We start from the raw sequence: 25,139 nt of genomic DNA on the forward strand, positions 1-25,139 counted from the left end.
AATGTCAGAAACAAATTTAATTACATTTATAAAAGATTTGGCTTAATAACCATGACTCTACTTCACATGAATCATAAAATAGGTCTTGCCTCCAACAAGGCTGGATTAAGAGTTCCCAATAGTACCTTTTCTCAACTGTTCTTGTTGTAATTAACAATAACCAGTGACACAATAGGTACAGAGCGGCATAAAAACTCCATGGTTCTTCCTCTAAAACATCTATGAATTGCCCAACAAGTACTTGTCGTTCCCGTTCGACCACTGCGTCTGCTTTCTTCCCATGACTGATTTTAAACCTGCACACACACAAACATGTGACGCGCAGTAGGTAGGATTTTACCATCACACACTCGTATCTAGAATATTGTGTGTTCGAGATGATAGAAGGCTGAGTGGTTCTAGAATTTACACAGAAATTCTCGAATCACTACACCATGCACTTGCGTGCAGAGATTGACAGTGACGTAATTCAGCCCCGACTTCTGGCAGTTTCTTATGGGTCAATTAAAAAAACCTGCCACATTAAAGTGTCCATATTCACTATATCTACATGGCACTCCTAGAACATAATTTTGTAAACTGATTTTGCAATTCCACTGTTGGTCGGTGTTGTAAACACTCCAGAGAAATAACAATTGCGGAGATATGGTTGTAGTTTCAATTTCCACGATCAATTTTTACTCCCATGTAAACTGTTTTTGAAACATGCTTGAGTTGTCTGGTCATGTCTTCTTGTTAAAAAATTTTTGCTGTTTTTGACAAAATGACTTTCTGTGCCATTTAGGAGCACTATAAATATTAGACTGAATATGAAATTGTCTACCTCTGAATTTAACTGAAGAGAATCTCTCATTATTGTAATTAAATCAGAAACTGGTAAAGCTGATTTCCATACACTTCAGCCCTTAACATGTGAACAAAACACGAAGATGAAAAACAGTTTGCAAAATTTGATTTTTGGCTTTTGGAAGCTGTGTTGCATGTAAATGTAGTGATTAAACCTACTTTTGAACTTAAGCTAGCAAGCGAACATATTGTTTCTTTGCTCTAAGATGCTAAGTTCCATGGCCGAGACATCCACCCCCACAATTGATGTGGCACCAAGGTAGGATGTCCACTCATCCCATTTTTGCATGGAAGAGTCCTGTTTGTAAAAAGTCCAGCTGTCCCAAAATTTTTCCGGGGACGCTCAGATGTCCTGCTATTTGGAATTCTGCTTGGCTAAAGTATTTTAAGCTACTAGAGGTTTGATTTGCAATATAATACACTTTGTGCTAGTATATGTGCTGGGAAGCTCCACTTGTACGACTTGCTCTACAACCTTTTCTTTATATGCTGTTAATGTTTTACACTGTTGGTAGTACTGATTGATGTTCACTGTTTTGTGATGCCAAAATAAAAGTATTAAAACAGGAATATAAAAAGTGGGTTTAGTTTTACCATTTTATCACAGACAGTGGATAAATGTATGTTGTGCAAATGAAACTTTGTAGTTGGTCATGGTGGAAGGTCTGACACTGTGAATCATGTTAAGATGAAGAAACATTGCAGTAATGGTCAAACAAAAATGCACATAATGATAAAATACATAAAAGTGAAAAGTATGTGACAGTTGAGCAGAACAATTTTAAAAAATCATTTGAGGTAATAATAATAATAATAATAATAATAATAATAATAATAATAATAACATTTTTATTATAATTTCGTGTGGCTTACTGGCCTGTGCAAGTCTTTCAGTTGGACACAACTTTGGTGACTTGCATGTCCCTACCCTACCCTGTTATCCAGCTGGAGAAACGGGACCTAGTTTAATGTGGAATCTGAACCATGTGTCGTTTCTGGTGACTCCTCACGTTGTTAAGAGTTGATGGCTAGGTTAAAACACAGACTGAAAAATTCAAGGTCCGTTCTGGGTAAGATCACATGACATCCTGATTTGCGGTCAAGTGCTTTGCATGATGCAAAGGTAAACTTCTGCCTCCATTGAATTTTGTTAATACAGTTTTGTCCCATTTTTTAGTTGTTCCATGTTTTATCTATACATATTTTGTCTTGTTTGCTTTTTCTTTCTTTTTTTTATTTTAAATAAAAAATGATATGAACACCATATACCAGAACATCAACCGCATCAATAAGTCATTGTGTTTGGCCCTTTGTGTTTTGGAAACACTTTCTCACAAATATTTTCTTTTTAACCTGGGCTTTTCTAGATAATGTGTAATATCAGTAACAGAAAATTCATTGCATTTTTGATATTTGTATGGAGAAAATAAAACTATTTTAAACTTTCTCTGATTAAATGGTTCATGGCAGAATTTGCATCTGTATTCACATTTATCACAAAATACGGAATATTTCAGGCCTCTAGTAATGGGTATACTTATTGCTGTCATAATTTACTTCATATCATAATCAAACTTTTGATGCTTACTTGTACATGACACAACAGTTATATATATCTGACTCTACTTCAAAATAAATTCAAATATTTCGCAATGATAAATAGTTATTATATACTGTTCATCAAGATGAGTTAATATAATACATAAAATTTGGATATCATAAGTTACTTCATTAAATACTTATCACCTTTTACTTAAATTTCCGTAGTTTCTTTTGTCTAATGGTTCTTATGTCAAGAAAGCAAAGATCTGCATATTTGCAAAGTCAGAGATATGATATATGTACTGATTTAAAATTGTTAAAAACAACAAGTATATTTTTGCATTGTATCTCCTTCTTTTTAGTGCTCAACATTATTTCATAGCTATTTTCTTATGCTTGGAAAAAGGTTCAGCCTATCCAGTATTTTTCTTTCTTTAATATTCTGAATGAAAATTGCATAAAAAATATGCTTTTTGAATGTAGAATTCAAATTAGACCTATATCTTTGTATATTCTGTACTAAAGTTACTCTCTCTGGAAATTTCTAATACCTTTCACTTTAACACTTTACACAAAAAAAGATAATTTCTTTTCTCTCACATTCTTATGACCTTTTCTTTATTACAGAATATAAGGCATGGGGGATTACTTCAACATAGGCAAAATAATGAGCACCAGGAAATTAAATTTTCTTGTTAATGAAAGAAGTTTATTCACAAAAGCTTTCATATACACAACTGCTGCTGTGAACAAGTGCGCTTGTAGCCTCACCTACCTAAGATCTTTCCTACGACAAAAAATATTGTTGCCACCACTGCTTTTACCATACCATTTAAAAGTAGGGGCAAAAATAAATAAATAAATAAATAAAGACACTCCAAGAGTTGTTCGCTAACTATTGCTTTTAGAGTGCTGCAGCGCTTTACGTTTGACTTGTTATGGCTCGTTATGGGGGGACCGAGGTGCTCATGTCTGGCCCCATAGGACTCTGCTCTGTCACATACTTCATGTCTGATGTCTGGACTCCAGACATGCGAATAACCAAGTATGACCGGTCATCACTGAAGTCTCACTTCATCTCAGCCCACTGCACTGCACAAAAAAAGCCCCCCCCCCTTCTCTCTCTCTCTCTCTCTCTCTCTCTCTCTCAAATGTTTATGTGATACAGTTAATGTCATACAGTATGCGGAAAACAATGTAAATAATTTAATACTCAGTATAAACACAGAAAGGAGACTCATTTCCAAATAGAAGATTTATTCTGTGTGTCAATAATAGCAAACGCATACACTTTAAATAAATACTATCCCTCAAATCTTGGAGACGACTGTCTCTATAAAGAAAATATTTGAGGAACATGATATATTCACAGCTTTGCAGCTGTAACTATTCACACTTTTCACTTGAAGTAAATCTAAATCTACATCATTCTCCACAAGCCACCTACTTATATGTGGCAGAGGGTACTTTTCGTACCATTGACTGAGCCCTCAGACCCTATTCCTCTCGCAATAAGCGTGTGGGAACAATGATTGTCGGTAAAGTTCTGTATGGCTGTAATTTCTCGAATTTCCTCCTCACGCTCATTATGTGAGACCGTATGTGAGGAGGGTAGGAGGGGGGGGGGTAATAATATGTTGTCTGACTCTTTCTGGAAAGTGCTCTCTCAAAATTTCATAGTAAATAGCTCTGTGATGCGCAATATCTCTCTTGTAACATCTGCCACTGAAGTTTGTTGAGCATCTCCATAACATTCCCTCGCATCTCCATAACAATCCCGCGATGAAACGTGCCATTCTTTGTTGGACCTTTTCTCTCGCTCTTCTATCAATCCTTTCGGGTAGGGATTATAGATAGATAAACAATACTCAAGAATTGGTCAACGAGTGCCTTATAAGACTCTTCCTTTCTGGTTGACAAGTGCCTTATAATCCTCTTCTTTTGTGGATGACATATGTTTCCTTAAGATTCTTCCTATAAGTCTAAGTCGGGATCTGCTTTTCCCACTATTTGTTTTATGTAGTTATTCCACTTACGGTCACGCAGGATAGTTACTTCTGGATATTTTATGGTAGATATTGTTTCCAGTGGTTTGTCGTCAATTGTGTTGCTGTACAGTAGCGGATTTCTTTTTTATGTATTTGCAATATGTTACATTTACTTATGTTCAGGGTCAGTTGCCAGAATCTGCACCGTTCATCAATTCTCTGCAGGCCATTCTGCAATTCGTTATTCGTTACTATCTTCTGGCGTCACTGTTGTGTTATAAACAACCACATCATCTGTGAACAGCCTTAAGGAGCATATGATTCTTTCTGCTAGTAACAGTCCTATCACATTTCCTTGGGGTACTCAGGAAATTACCTTTACATTTGTTGATTTTATTTTGTTAAGAGCAACATGTTGAGTTCTGTCTACAAGGAAGTCTTGAATCCACTCAAAAATCTGCTACTATACTCGATAAGCTTGTATTTTTTTACCAAACGGCAATGCGGGACATTGTCCTGAAGTCGAGGAATGTGGCATCGAACTGAGTGCTATTGTCTACAGTGCTGTGGATCTCGTCCAGGAACAGAGTGAACTGAGTTCTGCAGTATCTGTGTTTGCGGAATCCATGTTGTTTTTTATAGAGGAGATTTTTATTCTCCAAAAACATTATAATTCTTGTAGCATAAAACATGGTCCTTAATTCTGCAACAGATTGATGTTTGCAATGTAAGTCTCTAATTGTGTGCATCTGTCCTAAGGCCCTTCTTAAGAATGGAAATGACCTGCACTTTCTTCCAGTCGTTAGGTATAGTTATTGTTGATCACCAGTAGATCACTGATGCAGTCTCGTTTTAATTGGCTGTGCCAATTTGTTAATAATGTGCCAGCTTTACTAAAGCACCATTCACTTAGGTGTGCTTGTAGCTGGACATAACAATAAAATACGTGTTGTAACTGCAGTTGTCCCTGGTAGATCCTGTTCGTGTCTGTTCCATCACTTAACTTGTAATCATAATCTCCAATATGTATTTAAGTATAGAGATCTACTTTATCTGCAGCAGAGAATTTGTTATTGCCCCATCTGTTGAATCAATCTCACTTACTGGTTGGCAGTGACACACTTCTTGACAGCTGTGCCTCAATAAACAACAGAGAGAGAAGTAATACAGATTATATATTCCTGCCATGGTAATACAGAACTATATGGAGGTATACATTGATTGTGTTTCATGTTGATAAAATATTGTAAAAATTATAATATTTTTTTTGCTTCTAGACAGTAGGCGTGAACTATACCAGAATGATTACATTAATGATTGCATGTAGTACCTGTAAAACTAGCACACATTTGTTGCACGCTCTTAAGAATTTCATGTTTATTATTTGTGTCAAACATATTAACATCACAGAAAGATGACCAAAGGAACATAGCAATTTTATGGTTGGAGGTAATTACGACCTTCTAACATAGAAAAGTCAGGGCTCGATTTTTAATCCAATGTATCTCATATCAAAAACTAAATGAGTGTCAGTATACATCAAAAACACTAGTTAATTTACAAATTTATCCTTTCTTTGTATCGTAATAAAACAGTACTTGCAACAGTAATGTAACACACCTCACACTATTTGACAAGGTAGATTTCTTGTCAAACCTAAGAAGAACTAACTAGATTATAGGTCCTTCACTTTCTAGGCCATCAATCCCCCCTTTAAATGCTTTCAGGAAGTCCATAATTATTCATTTAAACTCATTGCCACATCCCTGTAACCGAATCATTTTTTGTCATTGAAGCAGCAACTTTGTTGCATTGAGTGTGTATGGACTCGAGCAAAGTGTACTAGCTGTTCTGGCACATACTGACCTCTTGTTTCAAAGATGATTTCTAAGATAATCGGAGACCACTTTTCTTCATGTACGAGGGCCATTCAGAAAGTAACCTCCGGTTGATTTAAAAAAATACACCAAGTTAAATAAAAATATTTTAATATATACATCTTACAACTACATCTTTGCACTATTTTTCTACATAGTCTCCATAGCGATTGAGGCACTTATCGTATCTCTTCACAAGCTTTGAAATTCCTTCTGCATAAAAATCACCCGCTTGTGCCTGGAGCCAGCCTGTGACCGCACAGAACTTACGGTAACCCAATCTTGCTGTCACTATCTCATACAAGAGAGTCTTAGAAATCTGTGGAAAACCAGTAGACAACTCCGACATTGAGAAACGTCGATTTTCACGAACTTTTGCATCAACTGTCTGAACGAGTTTGTCAGTCACCAATGATGGTCTACCACTCCTCTCTTCATCATGAACGTTTTCTCGTCCACTTTTAAATAAACGTACCCATTCACGGACAACTCCTTCACTCATAACTCTTGGTCCGTACACGGCACAAAGCTCACGATGAATAGCTGCTGCAGAATATCCTTTGGTTGTAAAAAACCTTATGACAGCACGCACTTCACATTTGGCGGGGTTTTCTATTGCAGCACACATTTCAAACTGCCACAAAAACTAAACTAGCGCAGGTACGACGTTCACTCGACCACGGCTTGATGCCGACTGACCTGTTGAGTGCGTGAACGCACAGATGGCGTCGCTACTCCCCCCACAACCCGCACTGTGACCAATCGGAGGTTACTTTCTGAACCGCCCTCGTATTATCTAACGGCAGGCAGACAACGAAACTGATTGTATAAATAAAGTATTTTACCAGCAGTTCACCTCAAGGTGGTAATATGATATTTATTGAAATATATAGGAGCTGTGGGGTATCACCTGTTGAAAATGTACATTGTCTTATATATCCTTTTTAATCTTCACTTCCATCTTCTTAATACGTGGGAATTAAATTATAAATAAAGCATTATTCACAAGAGTCCAATCCGTATTTATCTAATGTGCTGCAGGTGTCAAATAATGCACTTGATTGCGTGAATTAGTCTGCATACAACTGGGATGTAGTGTGACATCTGAAAAACTGACTTCACTTCATAATTTACATCTAGACACCTTAGTACACACACACACACACACACACACACACACACACACACACACACACACCACGAATGAGAAACCTGTGTTGGCAACAGTTGTGCACAGATAAAGACACATTTAACATACTAGTCTGACATTACTTAAGATTTGGTCATGATTTCTTTGCTTGGCCACAATAGATAGTGCAGGCAGCCTATCCACTTAGGCTGTGGCTGCCCCATCTTGCATTTTGTGCTTGCTTACTCAATCACTGAGGGCTGTAACTGCTTTATCCCCACTAGGTAATACAGCACAAGTTGGACATTTGGTACAGTTTTCCCTAAAGTGAATAGTAGCTCTTGGTGTAGTTCAAATTAATGGTTTGTTTTGGAAAATAAATAATGTCGAATTTGAATAAAGGATCATGTCATGTTAGGGCAAATAATGCTGTATAACAAATCTCAAGTTCTTTAATTTGCTTCTGGTGCCTGTTACCGCAATACTCTGTACTTGATTCGTACAAACAAACTCAATGCAATTCAGCAACCAGTTCCACACAAAGACAGATACCACACTTCCTCACAAGATGGTTCAGTACAGGCCTACTAGTATAATAACCCAGAACCAAATCAGAACTTTTGCTAATTCCAAATAATCCTCAAGCCACAATACCATTCAACAGAAAATGATTTGTTAACATACAGCCATTCAACTAGTTCAGCCTCTTAATTACTCTTGTACTGATCAAGAACTCAAATTCTGTTCAGCCTTGAATCATAGTTGATCAGTATCTCAATTAACCATAGGAAGCTATACCAATCTCTTCAGGAATTAGTCCAGTCAGTCTTTTGAACCACAATATTCGTAGGTAGCGACTCTCTCGCTCTTCGTTGCCCAACTTAGTTATGTGAACGTGACTTTATATAGATCAAAAGAGCCCCCTGGTCAGACAGCTTTCTCATAGTGCCCATTAAAACCCTGCTAAAATTTTTGTGAACCATTAAAATGAACATTAACATCACTACCACCATTTTTAACAATTATCTTTCATATTTCTTCCGAGCAGCCAACTGCAGCCCGACGTATTCTCTCTGCCATCCAGGGACTGCATGACTGGAAACACCCAGTAGCTTGCAGCATCTTTCTGTTCTCCATCTATCTACAATGCATTTGCACAACAACAAAACCACCACACATTTTCTCATGTAACAAATATTGTGCCTAAACCATTTCAATCATTGGCATCACAAAATGTTGCATAATAACTACTGCAAACTAAACAAATATTTCTATTCACATTAGACACAGGGTGGATTCCCGAAATGTCACAAATGATCAACTCTGCTGTGCACCTTGCCTGATTTGGCATATTGTTCCTCTGCATCAATGCTAACAGCAGCAGTCTGCTTCACATTAAGGGAACAGATTACCCCTGTATCCCTACAATTGATACCACACTGCATAGGAATGGAAAACATTTTACTACATTCAGCATCATGAAAAGCCTTGTCCAAATCTGAGAATGCAGTGTCTGTTACCTTGGTTTCCTGAAGTGCCCTCTGTTGTTTTCTGCAGTGCTAAAATTTCTTCTTGGGTGCCACTGCTTCTCGCAAAACCAAACTGGTTATGTCCTCATATGCTTTATATTTTCCCTTCCGTTTTTTAAATAAAATGATGTATGGAGTATTTTTTATATATGTAACACTAGATTGTGTGGTTATTTTCTCACATGTCCACACCTGCTTTCTTCAGAATTTTAATAAATCTCATTTATAAACTGGTGGAGCTTTTGCTTCACTCTTTTGCGAGAGGTCTGTAAGGACTCTGCTGCTATTTCATTAACACCTAAGCATTTGTTCCTTCCGAGTTTGTGCACAGCTTTTTGAAATTCAGAAATAAATGCTGAATCTCCCCCATTATCTTCTCACACTGTCCTATTTTCATTTGGCCTTATTTCTTCTGGAAAACTATAAAACGTATCCAGGTAATGTTTCCACCTCCTCTCTTTATTACATGTATAGTGACAATGCACATAGTGCAAAATTATTAGTATGCAAGGTATTCCAGGCCAGAGGTGAGTAATGTATGTTATTTCGTGTTAACATAACCACTAATGTTGGTTAGTCTTTGTTTTCCCTTGGTTGCTAAGTGTGTCCAGATATATCACTCACTCGCATTTCTGTATGCTACACTTTAGGTCTTACAAAAACATTTATTGGTGAGCTTGACATGATCATAAGATAACTGTGCTGGATACAACATGAGTAGCAAGAAACAGTTGTGTCATGCAACATGATCAAGGCTCAGCTGTGCTGCATATTACCTGTGTGATGTTCATAACGTACTACACTTTTTCAAATGGCAGCACACAACTGCAGATGAGGTGGCAGCAAGCACGGTAGCTAGCCACATTGCAGTGAAGCCACTTCCATTCTCGTAAAAAGATCCATGGTTGAAAAGCCAGTTTGTGCAGGCATATGTTATTGCCGACAACCATATATGGTTATGTTATCACAGTACTAGATGAAGAGATGGCCACCAAAGTACAGGACATTCTAGTTGTGATACCAACTACAGAATGGTATACAGTGCTAAAAAATGAACTGATCAAGCACTTATTGCAGTCTGAAACTAAGAGATTAGAGAATTTGCTGCAGATGGAAGAACTAGGTGGTCGCACACCTTCACTGTTGCTTCATCGTGTGTGGACATTGGTGAACAGTGCAGTCACCAATGTCATTGTAATGATGATGATGATGATGATGATGATGATGATGATGATGATGATGATGATGATTGGTTTGTGGGGCATTCAACTCCACGGCCATCAGCGCGCACATAAAGTCCCAATTTTTACACAATGCTGTTTTTACACAGTCCAATCCTGTCATGACCAATGATATTGATGATGAACTGATGAGGACAACACAAACACAAAGTCCCCAGGCAGAGAAAATCCTGATGTCATTACGAGAAACATTTGGTTGTCTCACTTGTCATCAGAAGCACAAAAAATACTCGCACTGTGCACAGGAGCATGGGACGCGCTTGCACAGAGGACTGATCAGGTTGTTGAAGTGCATCCATCTATGAATGTGGTAATTGCCAAGACACAACCAGATACCAGCACCACAATGATGTTTGTATCACTTCAAGCACAGCTGGTGGAACTTACTACACAAGCTGTACAGCTATGCGGGTGATTAACAGCTGATGATGATGCTACTGCTCAACAAGGAATCACAGTCACCCACTGTCAGCTACAAAATCGTGCTGGTACCATAGATGGTTTGTTACAGATGGTGTATACAACCCAGGACAACCGGGAGAACTGAGAAGAACCTGGGAATTTTTTCGTCTGGAAGAAAACTGGGAAAAACCCGGTAATTTTTTAGAATTCTGGGAATTTTTCATTGTTCTAGTTTTCAGTGAAATTTTTGTAATTTTGACTGGTAAGAACTGATAGTCTGACAAATGATATTACTGTATCCCACTACTGCAGAATAATACTGCACCAATATAACATCAATGAGGGAAAAAATAAAACAAAAATAAAACTTAAGTTGCAAATGAAATGCGCCATTTACAACAAAACACAGTGCTCATACAAGTGTCTGCCAACAGCAAAATGTGTCAATGGCTTTAGGAAGACTATGCAGTGCTTCATGACAACAAATGCTTCATAACAAACAATTGCATCCCATGAGCGTGACATCCCAACTGTTTACATTATATTTGTTTGAGCAGTTGCGAGCAGGCTCATGTGCAGCTGAGTTGTGAATGAGTAGTACCTTCTCCCGTGTGTGGCTACCCCCCCTTCCCACCCCCATGTGTGGCTGTTAGCTGTATAAGCAATAGCAGCAAGCATTCAGATGCTATCCAGAAAAAATTTACTGGTGACCCCAAGCAGCCAGATTCACGCATGTGCAACAGGCACGGAAAGGGGGGAGGGGCAAACTGGGTTATCTACCCCGGGCGGCAATTCCAGAGGGGCTGGGGGATGCCAAATTCATACTCTTGAGTAAAAAACCTTGTTTTACAAAGCACCTAGCATCCAGCAGTCGTTGGTCTATCGATTATTCATATGATTTTGAAACGCTTCCCTGTTGGTTTTTGAACACATTCAAAGTTGATTTCTGAGTTTATTATCTTCTCGGTATATCCAAGAAAATGACATTTTGACAGAAAATTTTTGGCCAGATCATCACACTAGTAAGGGCCAGGTGTACAGTACCCGACTAGCAGCTGCTTAAGTTATATTCTGGGAGTAATGTGGAAAACGTGTTGTATGAACACGTAATAATGCCTAACCGGAGAATAAACGTGGGGTAAGTAGACCGGTGATTGTGGTGGGGTTAGTGAAGTTAACCGAGGAGTAAGTTTTGACACTGACACAACAGTTACAGAATTAGTGATGACAAGATTGTTTGTCAGAATGAGGAAGGAGAAGAAACAAGGACATCACACAAATTATGGAAGAATATGACAATTCTAAATTTATATAAAAATTTCATACTACTACTTTTCTAACTCGTGCTTGAGAAGCTAGAGCGTATGAATGAAATGTGAAACTATTTCCTAATATAAAGGTTTTTGCTTGCAGTAGGCCTAATAGGCATTTGATATTGCTCCTTTGTGATTTATATTCTGCTGTGTTGTAAAAATGATCATTTGTGCCAAGACAGTCTCGTTTATTTGGTGTGTGTTACAATTGCTGCAGTATTAGAAAGGCCTATTTCATTTTATCAAGCAGACAGTGACAAAATAGACGTAATCAGATCGAGAAACCACACCAGTATTGGGTACTATTAGTATTAACAGTTTTTTCAGTATTAGACAACAACATTTCGTCTTTTCATGTAGCAAAATGTTTATCGAACTTTGAAGAGGTAATAGATTCTTTTGCAGAAAGGAAAGCACCTCATCTCAAGCTGTAGTAAGATTAGAGAGAGAAAAATTCTAGGACTTAAAGGATTCAAGAAATGTATATTGTCTTGCTTATCCCTCGTCTTTACTGGTATACATTATGTATCCTAGATGTAATTTTATGTCACACAGAACAGCAAGTTATTAGCTAATAGGCAAGAAAGAGTGCCAATTTTCTGAAGAGTTCTTGTTCTCCCAGTTACAAATAATCCCATCCGGTATTAATTGCGAGTTTTTTTTTAAGAGGGCAAGATTCAATTCAGCTGGGAGCAGGAGGGGCACCACAGGACATTTTAATTTCCACTGTCCTGAATATAATTGAATGGCAACCATTAGAAAATGTATATCTTTGAATCTACAAAGCGAAAAACAGTGGCATGTGATAGAAGAATGCAGTGTGAAGAGGCATGGCACTGCGCTTTGTCACACTTAAGACCAAATAACATGTCCTACATTTCCTTGAACATACATGTTTCATGTACCAGACTCTTCAGAAAGATGTGCGCTACAAAATAAACATGGTTTTTTTCCCCTGCCTCAGACACTCGAGGAAGAGCGGGGAGGGGAGGGGATGGGAGGAGAGGGGGAGGGAGGGGGGCGCCATGATCTAGTAGTACCCCGGTTCAGAAATATCATAGACGCAGGGCTGTTGGGTAGAGCAGTCTGAGTTTTAGGGGAGAGGTGGGTGCTCACCATGTAACCCGTGTTTATTTGTAGTGATTTTGCCGTGTCCTCTTCGTTTACTGCTGTCATGTCAAATGAAAACAAAATGGATTCCTGTGGCCTGGAGCTATCAAGTGAATTAAAATACATTCACATAACTAAGGAAGGCGAAAGTATGTTATTAGTTTCAGATTTTATTTTATTTCCACTTTTCTGACGGTAAAGCATTAATCACCTTGCAGAACATGAAGTTATTTTTGTCAGTTTGCTAAAGAAATTTGGCTTTTATTAATCTTTTCCGCTGAGGCAGTCAATTTGTTTGAAATTTAGTATTTAATTCCACACTATTGGCTGGTATCAACTGTTCGCTGCATTTCAAGGGCACATTTTCATCTTCTATCACGTATGGCATTATGCCATAATAAAGAACCAAACATGAGATAATGCAGTACAGGTACTCCAAGAAAATTTACATCCCAAAAACCACACTGAAAAGCTTAATACAATGTCGAGGCCTTCTTCATTGTGAATCTGGACATATGAGAGAGCACTTTAACCCATGCATTTTAGTATGGTTCACGACATTCTGATGCTCTTGGAGTATCCTCTGAAGTCTTTTTTCTTTTATGGCATAATGTAAAATCTTTTAATATTTTACACATACGGGCTTTCTGCATCATCGTAGCTGCGCAAGTATGGTGACGTCTGTTAATCTGGTGCTCTGTGGCAACTGTTGAAACAAACCGTTTTCAGACAGGTCACGGGAAAATATTGTGAATGGTGGTTTGAAAAGCGTTACTTTCAAAGTACCTTTCCTTTTACGGAAGGTGAACTATGTGTGAGAATGTATAATGAATTTCTTAAATCACAGAGTATTTGACTCTCTTTTAAAAGTCAACTCTTTGTGGATGACAATTAAAAGCATTTCGAGCCCAGAAGATGATATATACATTGTAATTAAAAATTTTAGTGGCACATTTGTGTGATGCATCTTAAAGTGTAACGTGCACAAAAAAGATCAACATTATATGTGAAAGCTTTGCTTTTCTTGTAGCAACACTATGTACATTAATTTAAACCATTTACTTTTCCTATTTGTGTGTTCGAGCTACAACAGTGTTGTTGCTATTGGCTGACTATATCACGTGTCCTATGCTCTGAATATCTGCTGTCATCAGCTGGCTAGATCATGTGATGAGCTATGACTAGCTTACAAGAGCATATCACAGTCTCAATTTCAGTGCTTCAGAAAGTAACATGCAATGTTTGGCGGAATTCAAATTTGTACTTTCATAACATGGAAATATGCAGCATACATTTTGGTGCACATCAAAGTGCTTTCCAAAACGTGTTTTTTTTCCCCCTGAGTTTCGTTTTCTAAAGTGCCGGGAAATTCTACACTGGTGTATAAAACCATAACCATTCAAAGGACTGATAAGTTTTATGGTTGTGAGGGAAAGTATACTGTCACTTAACATGAAAAGTGTTTTCACCTGGGAGAAAGTGTATTTTTAGCCGGGAAATTTGGGAAAAATCCGGGACTTTTTTCCTTGTCCGCGTATACACCCTGTACAGAGACAAGGAACAGCCCAGCGGCATGGGAAATGCCTTGAGAAGTCAGTAATGATGGCAACTGACTCTCCGGGTAACAGCAGTTAGCTTTTTATTATGAAACGATACAAGAAACAACTGTTATTGGTGTGGACACAGGCGAGTAAGTGTCAGTTTACCCAGCAACCAGCCTCCTTCACTGTAGTTGCGATGATTAGCATCTGCTTGCTGCTAGCAACTACACCATTCGGATGTGTGGACGGGTAACATTAGCCCTTTACCTGGGTCTCCAGTATAGATTTGAACAGCAGTTCATATTCACTAATGTGATGCACCCTATAGGAACAGACTTCTTGTCATTTTTTTGTTCTCAGATCTTCGACATCACCATTTTCTGGATTTGATGACCAGCCAAAGTAGCCAAGATTAATTTAGTCACAGTGAGTGTGCTGGATTACATACAATAACAGGAGATTCACCACATCTTACACTTCTTAGACAGTTTCTATAAATTACGGAGCTGTCACCCGCACTTGTTCCACTGTAACGTTATACAGTGCACCATATCCTATACAGTGCACCATATCCTGAGAGCGCCAGGCCCACTGATTCATGCATGAGCATGACATTTGAAACTCGGAGACCTTAAAGAGCAGTGAAACAGAGTATGCCTTCATGCTGGCGCAAGGAATCTACCAAACAGCCACTAGCAACTGGGCCTTGGCACTCCATGTAGTGTCAAAGGAAACTAACAGATGGTGTCCCTGCAGTTATTATTGTCAATGAATCTGTTTGAATGTACCTGACCGATATCCTGTGCCGCATATTGAAGACTTTGCAAATAATGTGCACATTAAATGTGTCTTCTCTACAACTGATCTAATGTGTGCATACTACCAAGTACTGGTCGCACCAGAAGACATCCCCAAAATGGCCAGTGCACACCATTTTGCTCAGCGAATCCACCAGGTTTCCACTTGGTCTACATAATGCCGGACAGACTTTTCAAAGATTTGTGGATGAAGTGACTCACAATTTTGAATTCTGTTTCATTTACATTGATGATGTGTTAATAACGTCCAGTTCAGAGGCAGAACACCTAGAACATTTACACTAGCTTTTTGACCATCTTTGTGTGCATGGTTTGCTCATTAATTGGGCGAAGTGTGTTTTTGGTGCAACAGAAGTGCCGTTTCTGGGCCACACTATTAACACTCATGGAGTATGGCCGCCACAGAAGAAGGTCGAGGCAATAGTCAATTACCCAAAGCTGGCAACAATATGCAAGTTACGTCAGTTTCTGGGAGTCACAAATTATTTTCGTTGCTTCTTTCAGACCCAGCGCTCTTAGCAGTGCCACCAAAAGAGTCCCTTTCAGGGATGCATAAATCTGGTGGCAAAGTAGAGTGGACTGATGGATTGTTAGCAGCTTTTGTTAAATTGAAATCCGCTGTCACTGATGTGATACTGTTGGCACATGCAGCTCCGCAAGCACCTCTTGTCTTTATGATCGACGCTTCAGTGACGGCAGTGGGTGTAATGCAGGAACAGCAGATGAATCAATGCTGGTGGCTGTTATATTCTTTAGTAAGAAGCTTTTTCCAGCACAATAAAACTGGTCCATGTACGGTTGTTAACAACATGCTGTATATGCCACCATTAAAAAGTTTTGATACATGCTTGACGGGCAACAATTCATCCTGGTTACTGACCAAGAAGTCTCACACAAATGCGTTTTGACAAAGGCCCAATAAAACTTTGCCGCACCAGGTCTGTCAAATAGATTAAACTGGGCAGTTCACGACCAACGTCATACATGTTGATGGGGAAAGCAAAGTACCGGCTGATGCCCTATCCTATATCCAAGAGGTCATGTGAACACCATGGATTATAAAGCACTCACAGCAGCACTACTCCTCAATCTGGAGTTACAAAAGATTTGAGCACACCCTTCCAGTCTACAACTATGGCATATCCAGCTACTGATAGCAAGTGTGTGGATATGATATGATGTGTCAACACCAAGAGTATGCTCTTTTGTGACAACTGGTTTCCACCAACAAGCCATCGCTTCATTACATCAACTTTCACAGCCATGGCACTATCAAATTGGTCAAATGAGTTTTTGGGTGGCGGACTTTAGGCACAGATTGCAAGGCTTAAGTGTGTCAGTGCACAGCCTGCCAGTGCAGTAAAATTAGTTGGCTTATTCATGTGCCACTCAGTACATTTCTGTGATCCAATCAGCGTTTTGAACATATACATCTGGATAAAATAGGACCTTTACCAACATCTGGGGGGGGGGGTCTACCTACTGTCTTGCAGCAGTTGTTTGATTTACATGCTAGCTGGAGGTTTTCCTCATGGCAGATACTACAGCAGAGACGGTTGCCACCACCCTTTTCACAGGCGGTATGTATCACCACAGCTCGGGGCAGACAATTCAACTTGTACCTGTTAAAGGCTTTTGTTGTACTGTTGAGCACAAAGAGGATTAGAACCACAGCATACTACCCAGTGGCAAATAGATTGGTTGAATGACCTTAGATGAGGGTGAAGGCATCATTAAGTCGGCACAATTCGGTGTTTGATACAAATTCTACCCATCATTCCACAGGACATCCACACATCTATAAAAGAGGATTTAGGAACAACAGAGCAAGGCTGATGTGCAAGATAACCAATTCACATAGCAGGTGAATTCTTCAGCAGCACTCCAAGTGACATTATTGAAGCACCGGACTTCATTATTAAGCTGTGATCCCACTTACAGCAACCCCTGCGTCTGGTAGCAACAAGGACACAACAATCTTATCATCTATTTGTTTTCAGTGATTTGTAAAGATGCAAGTAGGTTTTCATGCAACAAGACACCTGACAGTCACCTTATAATGGACCTTAAAACATGCTCAGAAGAGGTGACAAGCAGTTAGATGCTGGAGAAATACTGACTACAGTTCCAGTGGACAGGTTAAAGTCTGTGTACTACACAAACTACAACTGGGATAAGGCATCTGGACAGTTCGACTGGACATGCCAACCCCATTCCCTGCTCTGCATTCTAGTCCAGTTACACTGCAATTGCTGTCGAGCAGTGATGCCTCAACGGAAGAAACTGAGCAAGTTCTTACGTGGTCCGGGCATCACATGAAATTCAGCCGATGATATCATTAATACTGTGGGGAGGGGATGGGGAAGGGAATGCTGTAGTGACAGTGCACATAATGAAAATTATCCTGATGTAAAGTGTTCAAAGTCAAAAATATATAATGCATGTCATTTGATGTTAGCATGACCACTAATGTTGTCTATTCTTTTTTTTTTTTCCTCCGTGTTTGGTATGTGTTTCCAGATACATCACTCCCTCACATTTCTGTATGCTACACTTGTTAGATGTTGGAAATAAAACTCTCATTATGAGACCCAACATTTGCTTCCAATATCTAGTTCACCCTGTTCTGTATTCTGTGAGGTGAATATTTATCAATCTGTGTGCACCATTTACATTACTCTTTCATTTTTGTACATACATAAACATCTTTTCTCTATCAATTTTTTATTTCAGATTGCTTTTAATGTTTTTATTTTATTTTATTATATTTTGTCTTTACTAATTCCAGTGTCTCACATTATCCACAGCTGCCATGTTTCTGCATTTGTCAGTCCAAGTACCTCTTCTTCTGCCTTTACTACACCTCTTGTAAGGTCATTCCGTTTCTTTTCTATGCCAGTAGCTCCTTGAAGTGTCATTATATTACATGTGTTTTGTAGGCAGTTTGAATGTTTACTTCCTTCATATTGTCTTTAAAAATTTCAGCTGCCTGGAGATCAAATTGGGGGCAGGTGGGTACTATTTTAGTACCAGAATATTTTGCTCTGGAGGAAACCATGATGAAAGTTTCAACAGAGAGTTGTATTTACTAGGAATGAATAATGTAATGGCATCCATTGCCTTCCACATTGCATAACTTTATCTATTAAAAGTTGTCCTGTCAGTGCTGGCTCATAGCTGTTTCCGTATTATGGCCATACTTATAGTTGTCCACTATCAGAGGGTGACAAGGGGCACAGTAAGAGGAAAGTACTCACTGTGCATACGCACCATGAATAGCTAAGTCATAGAGGCAAATGTCACATCAATCATCTCATTGTCAGTGTTGTAAGTGGGGCAGTGTTTGTAGTTCGGACTGTAATGTCGGCACCAGCTGACATACTCACAAGCTGCTATGTCTTCCCCTGCTACATGTATAGCAATCTGCTACTGAAGGAACTCACAAGAGTTGTCATCCTGTTGAAACAGAGAAGGTTCATATTGAAATTATGTATAGCAATAATCCCATGTACAAAAAAGAGAAAGCATTATTTTTCTTTTTTTTGTTCAAGACTTAACACATTCATAGTTTTCTGGTGATCAGTTCTGTGCTATTGGTTGATATTGTTTGCTGTTACTTTTGACTCTATATCCAGTGTATTACGATACATTCTGAAGCAGTTTCTCTTTAGAGTCTTCTCTGCCTTGCTTACTAGTTTACTCTGAGACCGTAGTTTTTATTTCAGGAGTTTTTAATTCATACTTTTATCCAGACCTTCCTGGTAGTCATATCAGAACAAAAATTGTTTTAGTGAAGATTCTTTAAATGGAATTATTCATTATTTTTTGTTTAATTTATTACTGACATTTGATTGATTCAGAGAAAATATACTGTGATTCACACTTGGACTAATAAGCAATAAAACTATAATTAGCTTACGGGAATTAGTTTTCTTTATTAGTAGTAAGGAGGAATCGCATTGTGTTTCAGGAATCCATTGAAGGGTGTTCTGATCAATGAACCAAACGGAACGAATGTGTATGAAGGTATTAAAAAGGACTATACACGAGATGTAAGTAAAATATTTTAGAATGTGGGTAACCTAAACAGATGATATAACATTGAAAATTCTAATTTGAAATGGTTTATTTGAGAAACAAGATCATGTTAAAAGAAATTACAATGTTTACACTATATTGCAAATGTTATTTGTCAGATTTGTTAGCACTTCAGGTGCAAACGTAGAGTTCAAGTTCAGTATCTGAATTGTGTTATATGTTGGCACCGTTGAACTTTGAGACATGTTTCGTATATTATGTCTTGCTCCGTACTCAAGAGTAAATTTCCAGTCACGTGTCAATAATCTGACCTGCTGTGTTTGAAGTTCAAAGTCAGAATAACCATGTATGTTTTTGTTAATGCTGACTTTGCCCCTATCTGCAACTTGTATGCAGGAAAACTGAAAGGTCTCTCATAGACCTTAATTTTTAAATAAATGATAAAGCGGCCTTCATTATTACTATCAACATATTGACTGATTTATTACAACAGTCAAACACTTCATACAATACTTTGACAAAGTAGATGTATCAGTATATGTTCCCAGTGCGATTCCCTTCGATAGTAATTGACATTCATTCTCTCCTGAATGACGGCTGACAGGATGACAGCCAAAAAGCTTCAGCTGTTATGATGTCATTGTGATTTTCATGTCAGTTCTTCTTCCATGGTGTCCACCACATCATGATTGATCACCAGCCAACAGACGTGACATCGCATCAATTCTTTCATGAGAGTCATGCTCCAGCATGACACTTGCAGCAACTTGAGTTTGCAAGGATGCAACTCTGGGGGATGACCACTTGACAGCATTGTTCCTTTCTGGCAAGCATTAGGATCCCATGGACAATGTTGAGTTGATCACGACACACCAAATCTACCCCCTCAAGAGAGGCACATAGCCAATCCACCTTGTCATCCAAAACAATTTCCCAGAAAAGTGAGTCAGCGGCCATGGTGGTTGCGACCTCTCATGCTGTCGACAGAAAATTGGACAGGATGAGCTGCAAAGTGTCGTCCAATGTGACTGTGAGAGCCTCCTGCCAATCAAACTCTACATTAGGCCCCTCTAGTAGCTGTAAAGCACATTGGTGTTTGCATGCTGGGCAGTGGAGCAATAATGAATGTTATAGTGATAGTTACTGAGAAATAGGGCACACACCTGCACTCAGTGGGCAGTCCATCTTGCAGCTTGAAATGAGGCCTGTATAAGGAAACCAATGGCTTGTGGATAAGAAGGAACCTCATCCCATAGAGGAAAACATGGAACTTTTTAACTCCAAAAATGGTACCAATCGCCTCCATTTCCATCTGTGAATAATTATGCTGTGCAGTGGAAAACTTCTTGGGGCCTAAGCAATGGATTGTTTGATGCCATCCGGTTTCCAATGGGGCAGGACTGCACTGATGCCATTTTGGGATGCGTCACAGTCCAGGGTCGAAGGCTTAACAGCTTAAAAGAAGCCAGCCAGGGAGCAGGGTACAACTTCTGTTTGAGAGACTGAAAAACCCATTGACAGTTTGCAGACTAGGCAAATTTGATGCCATTTTGATGAAGCTAGTTAAGAGGATGGCAGATACGCATGTTCCGAAGATTGAACCGAGCGTAATACAAAATCTTCCCCAAAGCAATACTGGAGATCCTCCAGGTTCTTGGGTGCCAGCAGGTTGTGACAATGGCTTTGATGTAGTTGTCCATAGGGAAGAGGCCATCTTTGCTAAGCACATGTCCCAAAAAATGTACCTTTGTGGAGAAAAAACTGCACTTTTCCAACTTGCAATGAAGGCCATTCTCCAGGAGGTACTTCAAAACTAACTCAAGGTTTCAAAATGCTCCTCCCATCTAGGGTAACAGCGAATGGCCTGAATCAACTGCTCCAAATACCATTGATAAATTCCCCTGAAAATGAGATTCCAAAAGGCAAGAGATTAAACTGTCAAAATCCAAAGGCAATGTTGAGGACGAAGAAAGTCCAAGGAACTGCATGCGACAGCAACTGCAGGTAGGCATCACACTAGATGATGTGTTTAAAACACTGGCACCCTGACAACTTCACCAAAAATTCTGCTAGCTTAGTATTGGATATGAATCAATGACATATTGCGCATTAACCATGTATTTAAAATAGCCACAAAGGCACATGGTGCCGTTGGGGCTTCTGAATGACTGCCAGAGGGGGGCAACTGACTCAACAAAATAGGAGAAACTATACCTTGATCCTGCCAACAGTGAAACTAGGCCTTTACCATGTCACACCCATGGAGAAGGGTATGTAGGGACAGTGCAAAATTTAGATACCGCTGACAGCCTCTAAACTTTCTGCCTGACCCCAACCAGCCTCAAAAAGTAGGATGTACGACTGCTGTAAAGGGTCCAACTTATAAAAGGGAATGAATTTAGACACTAAATGCACATTGTAAACTACATGCAAGCCAAAAACACAAAAAGGTCTCTAGCCAAAAAAATATTTTGCACCAGAAACTAACAATGTAAATTGGTACCCCACATTCTTACAATGTGTGAACATGGAAAATTGCCCCCACAAGGGAGTGCGCTGTTTACTGTAAGAGACAGCATGACATAGCAGGTGTTGCAAGCCTGGACAATACAAGAGCTGTATTATTCTTAATTAATAAGGCTGACCATAACTGCTGTGTCTACTTGAATTTTGACCAGTCGTCCATCCTAAACCATCAGCAAAATACACTGGGGGCAACACGTACAGGGCGTCAGAGATGGCTACAGTGGCCAGCAAAAACATAGGGTATCTAACAACTGACTCGTGGCTCACTGACTGTCGCAAGCAAATACCTCAAATGGGGCTGCCATCTGGGGTCAGTCTTGTTGAATATGCGACAAATGACAGTTGGGGCATGACTGCCAGTTTGCCACAAGCAGAAAGAGAACAGTGCTGAGAACCCAAAAACGGGGGCAAGAGTATGATGCTTCAGCAGACTCGAACCTGCTGAGCTCGGTGTTGACGAAGAAGGGCAGTGCCACAATGTTGCAGGGCCACAATGCTGCTGCTTCAGAATTGTCAATGGTGTCAAGACATGGTCACTGTGGGAGGCAAGGCTACTTGGGGTCCCCACAGGGCATGAGAGGCTGTTTACCATGCACACGTAGTTGAACTACCTACCAATTATCAAAAAGAATGCTCCACACTGATGTTGTCAGCTCATGCAATTCCACAATCTGGACAATGGTGTAGTCAACATTGTCCAGATAAGCCTTAGTCTGATCCTTGAAATCAGGCGCTAACTGGACAATCATGTATTGAATTAGTGAGTCCACATAAGAGGTAGCACATTAGGGTTACTTAAAATGAAACTTGTGCTGCTGAAAAATAACAAAGTGGCCTTATAAACTGGACTGACAATACACCTTACCTGGCAGTGAAACAGGAACCAGTGCAGGAATTCTCCCATCTTTCCCTGATTCATTGAAACCAGTAAATGACAGTGGAATGGGGAAGAAACTTGCACAATGGGCACCTGGTCTGCCTCCGGAGTGGCAAGGGCACAAATCAAATGTGTATTTTGTTCTTCAGCATCTGCATCTGATGCTGGTGTTGCTGTGGTTGTTCCTTCTGCTCCCTTTGTAGGCAAAACTTTAGTGCCATCATTGCAGAACTGCTGGGAACCACAAAATAGGGGTGTCACATGCATAAGAATGGTCTTTGTCGCCACTTCAGTATTTGCACAGGTGCGACAATGCCACTACACTACACTGTCGGTGCAGGTATTTCACGAGCCAATGGTGGCTCGGTATTAACCAGGCAAATGAACATGAGAGTAAATGAAAGTCGCCATTTGAGTCACTCTATGAGAATCGGAAAGTCCAAAACCTCATAGACATTCATGGGGATAATGTCAGCATGCGGCTGGCACAGGTGGATGATGACAGCCCTCAGCAACAATGCTCAGCACGAGTCATAAGGTGAGGTCTGTGGTGGTTGAACTCAGCATAAACACAGGTCTGCTTGGCTTATTGCCACACACAGGTACCCACTTCTATCAGTGGGTCTGCCCATACTATATGTTGCCTGTGCCCTCCATGGCAGGTTTCCACCCTATTCCACTGCTCTACCAACACCAGCTCATCTGCCTACATTGTTACGTCAGAGGGTGGGGATACTAAAACACTGGAAGAAATTACAATCATTGCCTATACCACACCTATCATTTCCAAATGCACAGATTAAAACACAGTTTGTATCATTACATCTTACTCTTTAAGAATGAAATGATCATAGTGTTAACGAATTAGTGTTTGTGGGTTAACCCGCAATAAGTAGTACTTACAAATTTCTAATCAAGACATGTCTGTACCAATTAATATTTATTACATGTGGATTTTTCACAAAGAATACTTAACTACTAATCATAGTCATTACCTGACCTAATGCCCATCTGATCACAGTTACAAGCACATTTTCACAAAATAATCGTTCACTTAATGGGAATATGAATTCTCAAAGTAACTTATATACATGACCATTCTGTCAGTCAACCATTCTTCATTATCTCTAATTCCTTGTGTGTGTAACCGTGCCACAAAGGAGGCCTATAAAACACCCACTGCTCTCTGTTCATCATAAATACTTCTGTTATTCAGGATGAGTATTAGGCACTTATTGTGACTTGTCTAATGTCAAACGAATATTAAGCTTATTTATAATTTTTGTTATGCATTAACTACATCCGGAAATGATTTGTGTATTATCTCTCTGGCAATTTAATGAATAAGAGAAGGGTTCCCACAGTGGAAATATTGCATGTGGAAAGAGAGCGTAGAAATGGTACTCATTGTGGAGAAGAAAGAAAGGAAAAAAGAGAACTAGGAATATTAGAACCAAAGAAGGCAGACTCCAAAGATAGATACCCATCCCACCCTCCATCCTAAGGATCCCTCCCTGGGAGGTACTTCACAGAAGGAGGGTTACGGTGGGGGCAGAGAATGAAGATGACTGCCAACCCTGCAGAATTATCATCACCCCTGGCTTCACCTTCAAGGTCCCTGAAAATTGCTTCTAAGACCTTACTATTGTTAGCCTACAGAGAACAGTAATTCCATATGTTTAGTTATTAATTAATAATTTTTTACGTAACTCAGGCTTTGCCATATCCATTGTTTGGTTTATTACTTTCCTTTCATAATTCAACACAGAAAAATTAGCAGAATTACTTGCACTAAATTAAGCTAACCTCCCCTAAAAATTCCTGTATTGCCAACAATGACACTTATCACCAAAAAAGGGTAGAAATTCTCTTAAAACAGAACTTTTGACAAACCATATTACTGCTTTCCTTAGAAAGAGTATACAAAACTCTTAGAAAACAAACAAAACAATATTTGCGTATTAGCTTACCTAATTCAAACATTGGAAAATCCAGGATGGAATGTAACAATATACTGAAAAGGATAGTTGTTACTTGCCATATAGCGGAGATGCTGAGTCGCAGAAAGGCACACAAAAAGACTGTCGGAAGGTTAGCTTTCAGCTAAAAAGGCCTCTGTCAAAACTAGACCACACACAGTCTGCACACTCTGTGCTCCAGTTGCCAGAGACAGTGGTCCTGTGTGTGAGAGAGTTGCATTTGTGTGAGTGATTGTGAGAGAGCGTGTGTGTGTGTGTGTGTGTGGGGGGGGAGTCTATTTTTGATAAAGGCCTTGTTGGCTGAAAGCTAACTTTCCAGCAGTCTTTCTGTGTGCCATTCTGTGACTCAGCATCTCCATTATATGGTGAGTAGATTACCTAAT

The 25,139-nt window shown here is 39.4% G+C and overlaps 1 protein-coding gene across 1 annotated transcript in view; it reads left to right on the forward strand.

Moving 5' to 3' along the window:
* Nucleotides 1-25,139, forward strand: part of LOC126258004 (legumain-like) — a 148,074-nt gene that overhangs the window by 17,764 nt on the left and 105,171 nt on the right. The window contains exon 4 of the mRNA XM_049955607.1: nucleotides 19,307-19,388. Within this exon, the coding sequence (XP_049811564.1) occupies nucleotides 19,307-19,388 (82 nt within the window). The remainder of the gene's footprint in view (nucleotides 1-19,306; nucleotides 19,389-25,139) is intronic.

The sequence above is a fragment of the Schistocerca nitens genome, chromosome 1, assembly GCF_023898315.1.
Source record: "Schistocerca nitens isolate TAMUIC-IGC-003100 chromosome 1, iqSchNite1.1, whole genome shotgun sequence".
Lineage (NCBI taxonomy): Eukaryota > Metazoa > Arthropoda > Insecta > Orthoptera > Acrididae > Schistocerca > Schistocerca nitens.